The sequence below is a fragment of the Gekko japonicus genome, unplaced genomic scaffold (genome assembly GCF_001447785.1).
Source record: "Gekko japonicus isolate JY-2015 unplaced genomic scaffold, Gekko_japonicus_V1.1 scaffold111, whole genome shotgun sequence".
NCBI classification, from domain to species: Eukaryota; Metazoa; Chordata; class Lepidosauria; order Squamata; family Gekkonidae; genus Gekko; species Gekko japonicus.
In genome coordinates, this window is record NW_015171505.1 from 1,631,154 (window position 1) to 1,645,737 (window position 14,584).

General features: G+C 47.7%; 1 protein-coding gene and 1 long non-coding RNA gene across 2 annotated transcripts in view; one reads left to right on the plus strand and one right to left on the minus strand.

Annotated features, from left to right (window-relative positions):
* Positions 1–14,584, minus strand: part of WDR93 (WD repeat domain 93) — an 88,697-nt gene that overhangs the window by 50,337 nt on the left and 23,776 nt on the right. The window contains exons 7-8 of the mRNA XM_015419243.1: positions 12,250–12,332; positions 9,829–9,993 (exon numbers count right to left, since the gene is read on the minus strand). Coding sequence (XP_015274729.1) covers positions 9,829–9,993; positions 12,250–12,332 — 248 coding nt within the window. The remainder of the gene's footprint in view (positions 1–9,828; positions 9,994–12,249; positions 12,333–14,584) is intronic.
* Positions 1,476–3,978, plus strand: LOC107117192. Its single transcript, XR_001482730.1, has 3 exons — positions 1,476–1,637; positions 1,992–2,201; positions 3,921–3,978. It is a non-coding gene; the product is annotated as an uncharacterized LOC107117192 (long non-coding RNA).

Here is a 14,584-nt window from a genome sequence, read left to right on the forward strand (position 1 = left end):
CATGCGATAAAGGGGGGAGGAATCCGGCTGCTTCGGGTGGTGTTGAGCTGCCGGCGGCGGCCTTCCACTGATTCCCTCCAGCCCTGGCTAGTTGGGCGAGGGGAGGGGGGAGTGTTCTGAGGTGAGACATAGGCAACACGGTCAATGGAAGCTGGGGAAGCTTCTGACGGACAGTGCAAGCCTCCAAACACAGTTGGTGTGCATTTTCTCTCCGCTGTGTGACCCTGCGTCTTACTCAATTATATATAAGGGAGAGATTCAGTACATTTTTTAAAATCTCACCCTTCCTCCAAAAAATTTAGAGTGGTTATTATTTTCTCCCATCTCCTTTTTATTCTTACAACAACATGGTGAGGTGGGTGAAGCTCAGAGACAGGCCAAGGCTACCTAGCAAGCTGCCATAGCACAGTGGGGACTTGAACCTGGGTCTGACACTCTAACCATTACACTATGCTGACTCTCCTGTAGCTGGAATATTACCTGCAGAGAGTATATTCAGATACTGTACTACCTGTTGCTATTCACTCATCTTTTATGCTGTTTTTTGTGTGTAAAGTGCTGTCTAGTCACAGCTGCCTTACAGTGACCTCTCATGGGGTTTTCAAGGCAATAAACAAACAGAGGTGGTTTACCATTTCCTGACTCTGTGTAGGGACACTGGACTTCCTTGGTGGTCTCTTATCCTGCTTAGCTTCCTAGATCTGATGAGATCGGGCTAGCCTTAGCCATCGAAGTGCTGTTTTTTAATGTTTTATAGTGGTGCACATTTTTAAATATTGTGTATATATTTTTATAAAGACTGTTGTGAGCACACTCCTCCCCATCAGGTGCCTTTTTTAAAAGGGGAAAGCAGCTTAAACAAACTATTTAAATGCATGAGAGGATGGTGGAAGCAAGCCAAATCCATTGGTACTGGAACTGCTTGCAGAACAACCATGCAATGGCACAGGCTTGTGCGCAAAGGGGATGGAGGGAGAGAGACCTTGTCCATTTTAATTAAGCAGGAGAAAAGAACTGGGGGGGGGGGGGGTGACGGTACCATCGTCACTCTTCATTAAAGCTTCATAAGGATTCTTAAAAGCACATCCTGAGTTTAAAGACATGCAAGGCTGTGTTAAAAAAATAATGAAACAGCACCTTAAAGACAAACATTTATTTTGGCATGAGCTCTCTTGAGATTGATGGCACTTCTTCAGATGGAATAAATAAGCTCTGACTCATGAAAGCTCATGGTGAAATAAATTTTATTGAACGAATCCCCCCGCCCCCGCTCTGTCCATGCCCACACAAACCTTAATCACTCAGGATACAAATTAAAGGTGCACTCTATCAGCCCCCTCCTTCGCACCAGCCACACCCCCTCCTGAGCACCCAATCACGCCCCCCCTACAAATGCTTGCAGCAGGTTGCTATACAACTCATGAGGAAGGGTGTGTGGCACAGCTCTCTGCCAATGCACCTTAGTGGCAGGAAAACCACAGTGAAGGCACTTAGCACCTTTGGGTGAACACTTGGCAGGAACGTACAACAGGGAGAGCAAAGTCTACACTTTGTGGCTGACCTCTCCCAGCATTCACCCCAAACAGGCGCCCCCATCTCCTCTACCAGGAACTAAAGGGCCAGCCATGCACTGAAAGGTAAGCAAGGCACCTTATCCCCAAACCTCTTCAATGGTGCCTCCCATTCCCAACCCCACAGGAACCCCCAATCCACCCATCGTCCCCCTACACAAAGGGGTCTGGGTGTGTGGGAGCCAGCACAGGACAGTTGTCAGGGGAAGGGGGCAAAGCTGTCCACCTGCCTTGTCACTCAAGAGAGGGGAAAGCCCCACCATCCTGAGTGCTCAGCAATTCCACATAATCCCAGAATCCCCTGATGCAGCTGACAAGGCGCTCTCCTCCCTTTAACGTTTTGCGCAAAATCAATGATGTGACTGTTGAACTTGAACTGCCTAAGTCTCTTAAAGATGTGCACCCTGTTTTCCATTTCAGCCTCCTGAAGCGGGATCTGGGACCAAACAAGTGGAGACCTCGACCCCCAGCCCCTTCTCCTCTGATGAGGGGTAGTGAGCCACATCACGAATTGGCACAGATATTGGATTCAAGACTTAAGCGTGGACACCTTTATTACTTAATCAGGTGGAAAGACTTTGACCCCTTAACTTGTACGTGCATTTCACAAAATGTATCCAAGTAAACCTGGTGAGTGAGATCTTGGGGGGGGGGCAGTATGTTAGCTAGGCCTCTGGCTGTTCTAGCTGCCATGAATGTGAGGGGGGACTCTGGAATTTTAACTTTCATTTCTGCTGTATTCCCAGTCTTACTTTATCTATGTAACCAAAGCCTTCGACCTTGAGTGTGTGGTGTTCTTTTCTCCTGAGAATAATTGCCCATTACTTTGGTAGGGTTCTACCTGGCCTCTGATTGGACCTGAGCCATCAGGGGACCCTCTTGAATAATGTACATCTGCTTGCTTTGTGCGCTTTAGGCTAGTTCTAACACCGAAAGTGTTAATAACTGCATACTCTCAATGTCTCAATAAACTTTACTTCTTTGAACGAAAGCTGTTGGGAACTGATTGCTGCAGGAGTCTGGCAGCTGCTCTGTCTGGGTGGAAACAGTCCAGGCAGATGATGTCCAACATCCTCAAGGTGCTGATGTCTGTCTGGTAATGACAGGTGCAGTGCCTTCTCCACTGTCACTGTGCCACCCAGACATAGAGTGCTGGCAATAAGTGGATGTGATGCATGCCTAGCAAAGGCAGCAGAGACAGGAGGGGATACCATCCCAGGGATGGATGGGCAAGCCCTATGAAAGGAGGGTGCTGCAATCAATATGGTGAATCAGTATGGGCCCCATTTCTCCCCCGGTGACTAGTGGCTTAAGCTCCCCCCTTTACCTACCCCCTCTCCCTGTCGGTCACCCTGTAGTGCACGCGGCCTCCATCTGCTGGCTGATGCCCACTGTGAGGGCACTGGGGTGTGGGGATGTACCAGGAGATCTGAGTTTTTCAGTGGTATCCCATCCTGCCCCCTCATTCCCCAGTCTGTGGGTGGCATGGCTGCAACGATATCTGGAAGTAGCAATGGCCACCGCAGCCAAACTGGACTGAGGCTCAGAAGGCACTGGTGGTGAAGGCTGGGAGCACTGCCATTGACACTGCCAGGACCAGCTTTGCCACCTCCCGCCACTGTGCCTTCTGCTGCACGGTGGCAGAGCAAGTATCTGCCCCTGGACATGCCACCCGGATAGAGATGTCCACCCTGAAATGCTGGAATGATTCCTTTGGCCCAGCTCAGAAGCACGTCCGAACCCTCACGGCCAAGGGTATCCCTTATGAGTGGTGGTGGAGGAGGGTCTGCCAGAAATGGAGGCCGTCATGTAGTTGGTGATACCCCCGTAGTAGTGCACCCTGTGGCATCAAGGTACTATGTGGTGAGTGTTACAAGCCCTGCAGCCACCTGGCCCCTGGAAGGAGCCCTGCTCCTACCACCCACAGCCTCCCCACACCATTGCATGTCCTGACTCCTACCCTTCCCCCCGCAGGTAACTCTCAGAGTAGGGATGCCATCAAAGGACCATCCTTGGAGGTCACTGAGGGGGGCAGCAGGTCCAGTACTGGCCAGTGCTGTACCCCAGCCCCCAAGAAGTAGGACTCTGCCATTGTTATGCCCCCATCCCTGCAGCTAGGGGATCCCCTTTGACACTCCAGGGATCTTGTACAAGGGGGGGCTCATGCCCATATATTCAAGCCAGGAGGAGGAGATGGAGCTGAGCAGCAAGGAGGAGGACCACAGAGACCAGGCTCCTGTGGCAGGGGCAGAGAGAGGTAAGGTGCCTCTGAGGGGGGCTAGAGATGTGGAGGTGTAAGCACATGAATAGCCACTCAGCCTGACTGTTTGCTCTCTTCCCCTCCCCCAGAACCTTTTCCCTGATGGTCGCAGCAGATATAATGGACCACCTGTGCACCCTGACCCCCACAAGATGAACGGTGGTGGCCGTGGTCCTGCGGACATTTGGCATTTTAGGGTCCCCAAGGCCAGCAGCTGAGGGTGATGCAATGCAGCTGGCAGATTCAACATTGTCAGATGTCAGCAGTGCTGGGCTGAAGGACACTGGGGAGGTTAGGGATGGCAGGGGCAAGGCACATCCTTCTGAGTCAGGTACTGTGGCCGCCGGTGGGGCAGACGATGGTGGGGAATCTGGCCCCATGCCCAGCACAGCCTATTCCCACCACCATCCATGTGGGCGGTGATTGAGTGGGAGCAGCTGGAGAACTGCTGTGAGTGGCCAGAAGCCTTTTCCAGGGGCCAGCAATGGATGGTGTTGTGTTCTAATGGCGACCGCACATGCGGTCACCCTTACACGTGGCCATGTGAACTGACCTAGCTTCGCATCCTTAGACAATGGAAGGAGAGGATCCTAGAACCAGCAGATCAGCTCGTCTGGATTCTCAAGGGAACCTATGGTTGCAATAACACTGTAAATAATCCAATCACAGGTGTGGGTGTGTGCTGGGGTTGGTCTCTGGCCAGCTACTGTATCTCCAGTTTCTCTTCTTCCTAAGTAAAGTATGAGCTGAAATCACTACGCTATGCCTCAGTCTCAGTACTTTATAGAGGGGCTGGCAGCATCTGTAATGGTGGCTGCTAGGCACCTGGAGAGGCTGTTTGCTATTGTGAGAAACATGGGTGTAATGTATCCAGTCCAGACAAGTCCAGAGACAAACGTCGAGCTTCGCTTCAAGAGACAATGGACTATGCGGATCCTAGCCCGCTCCAATCAGGGGGCTAGGTTCCCGGCCAAGAGCCTATGGGACTCTCGGCCACTGTAAATAACCTATAGGGAAGTAGGGGTGTGTTTTGGGTGGCGGTTTCTCGGGGGATATAAGCTGGCCTGCGAGCCAGCCAAAGTTGTCTTGTTCCGGATAGAATAAAGTACGCTTTGCTGAAATCACTCTCCGTTTGCGTACTTTTCAATGGGTAAGGGACAGGAGCGCATTGACAGGCTGCTGGGGGAACTTGTCATAGGCTCTCCATGTCCCCCCAGGATCCCCTGCCCTGCCAGTCCTCCTCCTGCTCCATCTCCAGCAGGGGTGGTGTTAGCAGTCAGATCTCTCCTCCTGCTGTGGGACAGTTTATAGACTTCCTAATATGTGTTTGTGTGCATGAATGAGTGTGTGTGTGTGTGTCTGTAGATCAGCTGAAATATTTATTTATTTATCTTTAAATTTGTATCCCACCCTATCCCGAAGGCTCAGGGCGGCTAACAAGGGCACAAAGTGCCAAGATTAAAACAATAAAAGCACATAATATAAGACAGTAAAATACAGTAACAAAATCACAGTGCTCCATTTGTCACAAGATGGGGTAGATCTTAAACCCAACAGTAACTTTCCCGAAATCTATCATCCCTTTCCTGCCAGGGGCACCTCGCACCCCCAAAGGGGCCAGATAGTCGTGGTGATGGTGCGATGGTGCGTAGGTGACAATGGTGGAGTACTAGTGGTGGTGGCTTCTACTCAAAGGCCTGGCGGAAGAGCTCCGTCTTGCAGGCCCTGCGGAACTGAGAAAGATCCCGCAGGGCCCGGATCTCCTCCGGTAGCTCCTTCCACCAGGTAGGAGCCGCCACCGAAAATGCCCTGGCTCTGGTCACCGCAAATTTAATATCCTTGGGGCCTGGATTTCCAGGAGATGACGACCCCCCGACCATAGTGTCCTTGGGGAAACATATGGAGAAAGGCGGTCCCTCAGGTAGGCTGGACCCTGGCCATAAAGGGCTTTAAAGGTAAGAACCAGCACTTTGAAGCGAATATTAACACCAAACATGATGAACACCACCTGACCAAACAAAACACTGTCATCATTACTGAAATGGAAACATTAGGTAACAGGAAAGGTCAAAGAGAGTTATAACCTGTAGGTAGCTTGGGAGATCTGACCTTCATCAAGAGAGCAGGGGGACTCAGTTTACATTCTCGGTTTAGAAGCTGTTGCAAATCCTGAAATGGAGGAGAGAGTAATTCTATGCAATTATATTTCCAGGGTCCTTGGTTTGATCTTAGCTGCCCTATATGACCCAGAAGGATTTCCAGAGCCAAGAAAACATACACAATGCTGCCTTATTCTGAGTCAGATCATTGCTTCATTTCTGTTAGAGGTGTTGTTGTTTTTTTGATGGGCAGTAGCCATATAAGAGTCTCAGGAAGATAATGGTCCTTCTAAGCACCAACTACATGAAACCCTTCATGGCCAGGGATTGAACATGAGATCTGGGAGGGGGAGGAGCCTCAGCCCAGTGCAGGGAGCAGAAGCTTGCCTATCTATCTCTCCTGAGCCACTGAGAGTGTCTGAGAAAGCAAGCAGCAGAACTGGAGGAAGAAGCAGGAGACAGACAGCCCCTTGTGGGCCTGATAGAAGCCCTCTGGTGGCCTGATCTGGCCCCCGGGCTGCTTTGACACCCCTGTCCTATCCTGTCAATTATATTGATTCACTCAGTGCAATTCACTGTGAGTCCAAGTGAGAAAGGCAGACTATAAATGATGTAAATACATAAAAAAATTAAAGAACAAACAAATGAGGGACTGACAACTAGATCTGGTCCTGTAAGGGATGATGAGTGCTACCTCCCCTCCCCCCCCACTCCGTAGTTGCTACCCAAGAAGCAAAAAGGTTGTGGCACCTTTAGTTACAGGCAGAAAGACTCCACTGGTGGATGTGAATGGGCCTTGGCCTATTTTTGGCAAAATTAGTTGTTGATTCAGGCTCTAGAGTTTCCAGTTGCTGTAAGCAGCTAAAATTTGGGTGTGATTACCTGTTCTCCTGTACTTTCTCCTGGGATATCCAAGCTCCGGAAATCCACACTCCTTTGCTACAGAAATCAAGGAAGGCAACAATTAGTATCCACAAACTACATTTTTGCCTATATACAAAGTGAACCCAGTACCCAGTTTCTATTTAAGACTGTATTTCCATGAAGTTACTTCACGTCCAGACACTTTAATTCCTGTTTTCATTAGGAGAGGAAGAAAACACAGAGACCTGGTACAGAAATACAAAGGTAAGTGCCATCAAGTCACAACCAACTTATGGCAACTCTACCAAGGGGCTTTCAAGGCAAATGAGAAGCAGAGCTCGTTTCCCATTGCCTTTCTCTGCAGTCTTCCTTGGTGGACTTCCATCCAAGTACTGACCATGCTTAGCTTCCAAGATCTGACTACACCATGCTGCATTCCCTCCATCCAAGAAGAATATGTAGCCCTATTTTGGAACCATTTCATCAATGTCATCAGAGCAGGGTCTATTCAACCACTTTTTCCAAGGAGCCCACCCATCTCAGTGAGGATGGTATCCTCACAAGAAGAATGAACTAAGGAAGAACTTGGTGCTGTCTCACCTACTTCACTATACTTACTTGCAAGAAAGAAGGAATATGCATATGAAAAGAGCTCTCTTGAACAATCCCTACAGCCTTTTTGTTCCCACACTGACATTAACATGCAAGCTTTGTACAGCTCTTCAATTTAGCACAGTGGCTTCCCCTTCTGGGAAACCCAGGTGTTTTAATCAGGTTAAACAACCTTCACGAAAAGAGATCTTGTTCATCAGTACTGAGGAGAGTGTGGGATGTGTCCAGGCTTGCATTCTAAGGATAATGTAGTGGCCCAGTCAGCATTGCCAGTGTATTGAGGGTGTACCCTACAGCAGTGTTCCCCTAAGTGGGTTGTAGGCTTTTGCAGTTTTATTGATTTGTGCATGCTCTTTTTTGTAAGCTGGTCACCACAACAAGTAAATTTGGACTTGTGAGTCACCATACCAAAAAGGTTGGGGACCGCTGCCCTAGAGCATCATCCTGAACCCCTTGGAGGCAGAACAGGGGAAAAAATGTGATAGACCAATAGATAGGGAGGCATATTTGCAGATGGCACCAAATTGGGAGGAGTAGCAAACACTGGAAAACGGGCAGATGCGAATAAGATGCAATTTAACAAGGATAAGTGCATCTGGGTAACAAAAATGAGAAACAAGCATACTGGATGGGGGACATACTTCGGGGTAGCGATGTTAACAAGATCTTGGGGTACGAGTGGACTGTAAGCTAAATATGAGCAAAGTCTGAGTCCAGTGGCACCTTTAAGCTTTTGTTTGCATGCACAGTCACTTTAATAATTTGAAAGGATCTCATTTCAGAGGAGGGCAGGGAGCTGTTCCTGTTGACAGAAGACTTACAATAATAGATTTAAATTACAGGGAGAAAGATAAAGGGTGGATATTAGGGGGGGAAATCACATTAAGAGTAGTTCAGCAGTTGAATCAGCTGCCCAGGGAGGTGGTGAGCTCTCCCTTGGTAGCACTCTTCAAGCAGTGTTTGGATGAACCTGAGCACAGGGTTGGACTAGATGGTCTGTATGGCCCTTTCCAATTCTATGATTCTGTGAATAAGGTTGTCCAATAAAATATTATATTTATCCACCTCCTGCTTTTCTCCCCTCCTCCATTTTATCCTCCCAACAACCACCCTGTGAAGTAGGTGGGGCTGAGAGTGTGTGACTGGCCCAAGGTGTCCCAGCAAGCTGAGTGGAGATTTGGAACAGGGTCTCCCAGATCCTAGTCCAATACTCTAACCACTATACCATGCTGGCTCGCCAAAAGACATTGCCACCTCTATTGAGAATGTCTTGAGTAAGCCTGTGCAGCTTGTGATCCACCAAACTGGACAGCAATCCATTTGTTGTGTATGGTATGCCTCCAATGTACAATTTTACTTCCTTGCCTGGGACTGCAATAACACAGGGTTTGTCGACCTCCTGGAAGTCACAATCAGTGGGCTAGGTTTGGTGGGTCAGTTGTAGAGGCCTGCTCTCAAGCCATTCTAATGTACTTGAAAAAAATTGAACCATCACAGCATGTAGCTAGATTGTATCATGACAAATGTGGGCGTATGACTCATCAGCAGGTCTCAAACTATGAGCTGTGACCCCAAACTGGATTGTGACTCTCTTGCAGGTGGGTCATGAGGCTCAAACTCCTGACCTGGAAGAAGCAGCACTTGGGTCCCCTCATTCCAGGGGCAGGAGAAGGAGAACAGAGGAAGGGGCTGCTGCATTCCCTCCTCTCCTCCCTCACCCTGTGACATCATTTGCGACAGCTGTAGGCTGTGCCCCTTGCCTCCCAGACCCATGAATCAGTGGCCGGGTTCAAGCTGAGCCCCAGCAAGCTGCACCACTGGCCCTGCAGGTGCTCAGCTAATTCCAAGCAGGTACTAGTGCAGGAGGCAGCAGTCTGACACCCACTGCCTCCTGGGCCATGCTGTCGCTGGCTGGGCCCAACCAAACCCTGGCTTGCAGTGCTTATGACAACCAGGCCCCAAAGTCTGACCATTGGGTTGGGAAACAGTCTCTAATTTTCCATGTTGCTCAACCTTAACTTCCCTCTGCCTGCCGGTGATCAAGCCTCTGGCTCACCTAAAAGCCTTTAAAATGAGTCCTGCAGGACAATTATATGTAGGAAGCATGACAATGAACCTTCAAGAAAAAAAGCCAGGTCTGTACATCGCAGATCGGGTGGTTGTGTTTGCAGAACAGAGCACCAGGGAAGAAAAGCTTTGGGCTCAGGCTTGCAAATCTGATCTGCTCTGGGGGGGAAATGCTTTCTGGGAACCTTCATGATGTCCCAACAATTAGAAAGTTATTTAGGGCAGCCTTGGGAAACATGATGTCTCCCAGCTTAAACGCCAGCTCTGTGCCGCAACAATGTATGTGCAAGAGGAAATGAGACAGAGGATGAACTGGAGGAAAATGCATCTCCATGGAATACAAAAGAACACACACACATGTATATTTTGCACCACAGTTGCTGTGCTGAGCTTTCTGTCCCTGAAAGATGCTGGAACTGAATTCAGAACTGGAGCTGTGAGGGCACTTGTTTGGACATGCTCTGCCTCCTTCTGCCAGGAATCCTTGGGCAAGCGATAGATCTCCAGCCAAGCCTCTAAGCTGCCTGTGATGAGAAATCAGAAGACATTTTACAAAAATGGGAAGAAGAAAAAAGGTCTCTTGGAGAGAAAATCTCGTTACATGGCCTAAAATGCAAGAGTCAGCTTGCTGTTACCTATATCGCATGACAGCAAAGAATCAGGTATTGCTGTATTCCTGATCATGCCTCATGGTGGCTGTTGGCCAAAAGAAAATTCCTGGGTACTTACAGGCTATCAGGAAATTTCTTTCAAAATAATAATAATAATAATTACTATAATTCGTTTCCCTCATAATGATTTGTTTCCCTCAAGTTTCTGAACATGAGAAACACAGGTTCAGAAGAAAGAGAAAGGGGCTTGCCAATGTGCAACCAGAACCTTATATATGTTCAAGATTTTTCCAAATTTGAAGTTATGTTACTCAGGCAATATCTCATACCAGCTTGACTTTTGTCACAAAGCAGTCTGAAACAGTTGCTGAACTGCAAGTTTCATGGCAAGATTGTAATTTTTCACTACCCACATTTGGATTCTTCTTTTTGCAACTCTCATGTATGATGGTGCGATCTAAACACAGAGTTTTTCCTACGCTGTCAAGTAACAGCCAACTTGAATGAATATAATTTATTGAGGTCCATGACCTCACACAGCAAATCATTTTTAACACAGCCAACTTACATTGACCCTGTAGTGTTTTCTAGGTAAGAGAGGTTCAGAGGTGGTTTGCAAACTGCCTACCTCTGCAAAGCAACTATCTACCAACCAAGTACTAGCCAGGCCTGACCCTACTTAGTATCCAAGAGCTGATGAGACTGGGGTATCCTGGGCTCTCCAGGTCAGGGCCTGACACAGGAACACCGATGTTAGCCCACTGATTTCAAATGGATTTAGAAGGTTCAACCTGACCAGTCTTGTCAGCCCAATCTTGTCAGCTCTCGAAAGCTAAGCAGAGTCAGCCCTGGTCCTTCGATGAGAGATCACCAAGGTATTCCAGGGTTGCTATGCAGAGGCAGAAAATGGCGAACTACCTGAATGTCTCTTGCTTTGAAAATCCTATGGGGTCAGCATATGTTGGCTGCGATTTGATGGTTACCCCCCCCCCCCCACCTTGGATCTTCTGGGGGATGAGGGGTTTAGTGGGAGATTGGCAGGAACTCCAGGCTTCTACCACTTCTAGGAAAAACTGCATCAAATATTCAGGGCCAGCTTCAGCATAACCTGAGGTGGAACAGCTGCCAGGGCCTGTGACTTCTGGTGGAGCCCACTACTGCTGACTCCCTACTCATGCATCTCTTTTGATACCAGCACTTACACCCTTCCACTGCCTTCTTGTGAGTGCTTTGTCATCTATGCTGCATGTGCCATCTAGTGCTGCTAGAGAAGGGCACGTGGATAGTACAAAAAGCATCAGCGTTCCTAGAGGCCATGGCAGTTGCACTCCTAGCTGCACCCAGTACTGTCAGGGAAAGGGCCTGCAGGCAGTGTGGGAAGCTATGACTGCAGGTGGTGTGAGAGCTTGTGAGTGGGCACAAGAAGTACACACAGGCAAGTGGGGGGCACATGGGTTAGTAGGCAAAGAGGGTCAACTAGCGGGCATGGGGGGGGCTCCTGAGCACTCTCTTCCTAGGGCCTCCCCAAACCTGGAACTGGCCCTACAAGCATTTCTGTGATTTGATCATAAAGGGCTCCTCCAACTCGTGTTTTATGAGCTTCACACATTCTGCTGCCATATATTCCAAGCAAAGGGGGGAAGGGATCAATCTCTTGACAGAGGCAGCTACCTCATCTGAAGCTTGAGTGACATTAGTGGAAAAGGCTGTTTATACCCATTTAAGGCCTCTGGAGAGGGAGGATGTAAGTCCAGGCTTTATATACATTAATTTAAATATTCATACCCTGAATTTCTCTCCAAAGGGGACCCAAAGGAACTTCCAGTATTGTTCTCCCCTCCTCTTTTTTATCCTCACAATAGCCCTTTGAGAGACTGGCCAAGGTAACCCAGCAAGCTTCCATGGAAGAGTGGAGATTTGGATCTGTGTCTCCCACACCCTAGTCTGACACACTAACAACTGTACAACGCTGGCTCCCTTTTGTTCAGAAGATTAGCTTGAGCTGGTAGAAAATATGTACTGTCAGCAAAACAGATGGGGTGAGGTGTCTTGTGGTAGGAAGGAAGGTTCTTAAATCAAACCTCAAGGGTTTGCCCGAATGATTTATACAGGTCTGAACAAGTCAAGCCAATCGCCCAGCAAGACCTGGCAGTTTCTTCTGCAACTTGCCTTGCAGTAGGAAACCTGCGTAATCACCCCTGTGAGAGAGCTCCAGTCGAACACATGTGTTTCGCTTGCTGATGTCTTCCTGCCAATAAATAAATATAAAATAAAAGCATGATAATATGAAAACAGGCTGAGCTTTTTTTTTTAAGCCTTCGGAGGGGATTTTTTATTGCATTTTTCTATAAACTACAACAGAAAAAAGGGAGGGGAAAACTACATCTATGGGAGAAAGAAAAGAAAACCAAACTAAAACCCCAAGTATAGGAGATCATTACAACAGCTTGTCAGTGTTAGTCTAAAATGCTATGATTACATTGAACATAGTCGATCACGCTGTATTATTTATCTTTAAAACCATTTTTAACTGTTTAAAGAAAATCCTAAGAGCATAATGAACAATAAAAAAGCTTTAAGACACCATTCAGAGTTCTTCAACCTTCGTTTTGTTTTATCTTTTCAAATCCTTAATTGATATTCTCGTTTAGGGGCTGCTGCCCCCTTTTTGCAGACAGAGTCCTCTCATTGGAAGTAACAGAATCCATTTCATCACTAGGCTTGCTGTCTTCTTCTTCCTTGCCGTCCTCACCAGACTATCCCAGTTGCAGTCTCAGGAATTCTCGCACTTTAGAAACAGAGTCAATCTTTTCTTTTTTTATCCTGCAGTTTGAAAATGACACATTCGGGGATCAACCATCTGTAAGGAATGCTGTTTGTTTGTAAAAATGAAATCAAGTCTTTATACTTCTTCCTCTTCTTTCTTATTTCAAAGGGAATATCTTTTAAAATCCTGATAATATTGCCTCCAATTTTTAAGGGCGTTCATGTAGTTGCTTTCAGGATTTGATCCCTCACATATCTCTTTGAGAATCTAACTGTTATCTCTCCAGGCAGATTATTTTTCTTGATATAAATGGAATAGGTTCTATAAACCACATCCATTTTGCTTGCAAGATATTCCATGTTTAAATCTGTAACTGGGGCTAGCGCATGACTCAACAGTTGTTTTAGATTCTCTCCTTTTTCTTCAGGGACCCCTTGGAACCGGAGGACTAGATTAGCTTTTTTCATTTGTAGCTGCAAAAGTTGATATTCATTTGAAGCTTGCTTCTTTTCCAGCATTTGGACCTTTTTTTTTTAACCTTTTGGGAGTTGGCATCCATTTCCTTCACTTTCTCAGCTGTTTGCTCTGTTTTTTCTTTGTAATCTCAGTCAGTTGGAGCTGCTGAGCTGCAAAGTTCTGGTATAATGCTGTCAGTTGTTGATTGATGTTCGTCATCTGGTCCAGTAGAGGGCGCAAAGAGTCAGCTAGCAGTTTAGAAAACTCAGTGGTATCTTCCGGCCATGGGCTCATGCTCCCCAGTGGTTTCACTTTTGCTAGTCTGTCTTCTCCATCTTTTTACCTGCCATGTTTTCAATTGTTTACTTTTTAAAGAACTTGCTAAAGTCTTTGAAATTCACCAAAATGCTTACAGGCGCTCTAGATAATCTCTTAAAACAGGTTTCAATGCTTTTATTTCTGTTCCCCTTGGCAAATCACTTTTCTCTTTGTGCGTATGGGAGGGGGCCCTCCCCCGCTCGCTCGTCTCGCCGTTCCCAGGGGTAAAAGATTTCAATGCTTTTATTTCTGCTCCCCTTTGGCAAATTGCTTTTCTCTTTATGCGTATGGGGGGGCCCTCCCCCGCTCGCTCGTCTCACCATTCCCAGGGGGGGCTTTCTTTTAAATTCCCGGCATTTCGGCTTAACTCGACTCACAGTTCATTGATGGTCTGAAGACCTCGCTCAAGGTACGTTTTTGCACTCGATCTCCAACGCTTGTCCTGGTCAGCGGCTTTGGTTCCATTGTGGACGCAGCAGGACCTTCAAGGCAGAGGAGCACCTCAATTCCCCAGCAACGCGCTGGCGAAGAGGCTACTCTTCGAAGCCCCATGGCTAGGAGCCTTTCACAAAGGCTCCTGGGGGGTGGCGACCAGTCGGCCCCCCTCCAAACTGCTGGCGCGCGGATCACTTCCCCAGGAGGTCTGGGAGAAACGTCCGCTATCGTGTCGCCATAAACCGGAAGTCCAAGAACAGGCTGAGCTTGATGAACAAGGACAGTGAGTTGGGGAATCTCATCCCGTGCCACTGCTGCCCAGCAATCCCTGTCTGAGCACACCTCATTTGAGAGGGATCTGAATGGCAAGGAAGCTCTGGTGCGGGGAGGGGAAACAGAATACCACTAGTACTGACTCTTTTAGCCAACTGGCCTTTAATTCAATGCTATCCAAAGACTCAGATCGTTCCTGTTTTCTCAATAATTTATTACTAAGATATTCCATTCCTGACAACCTCCTTAGT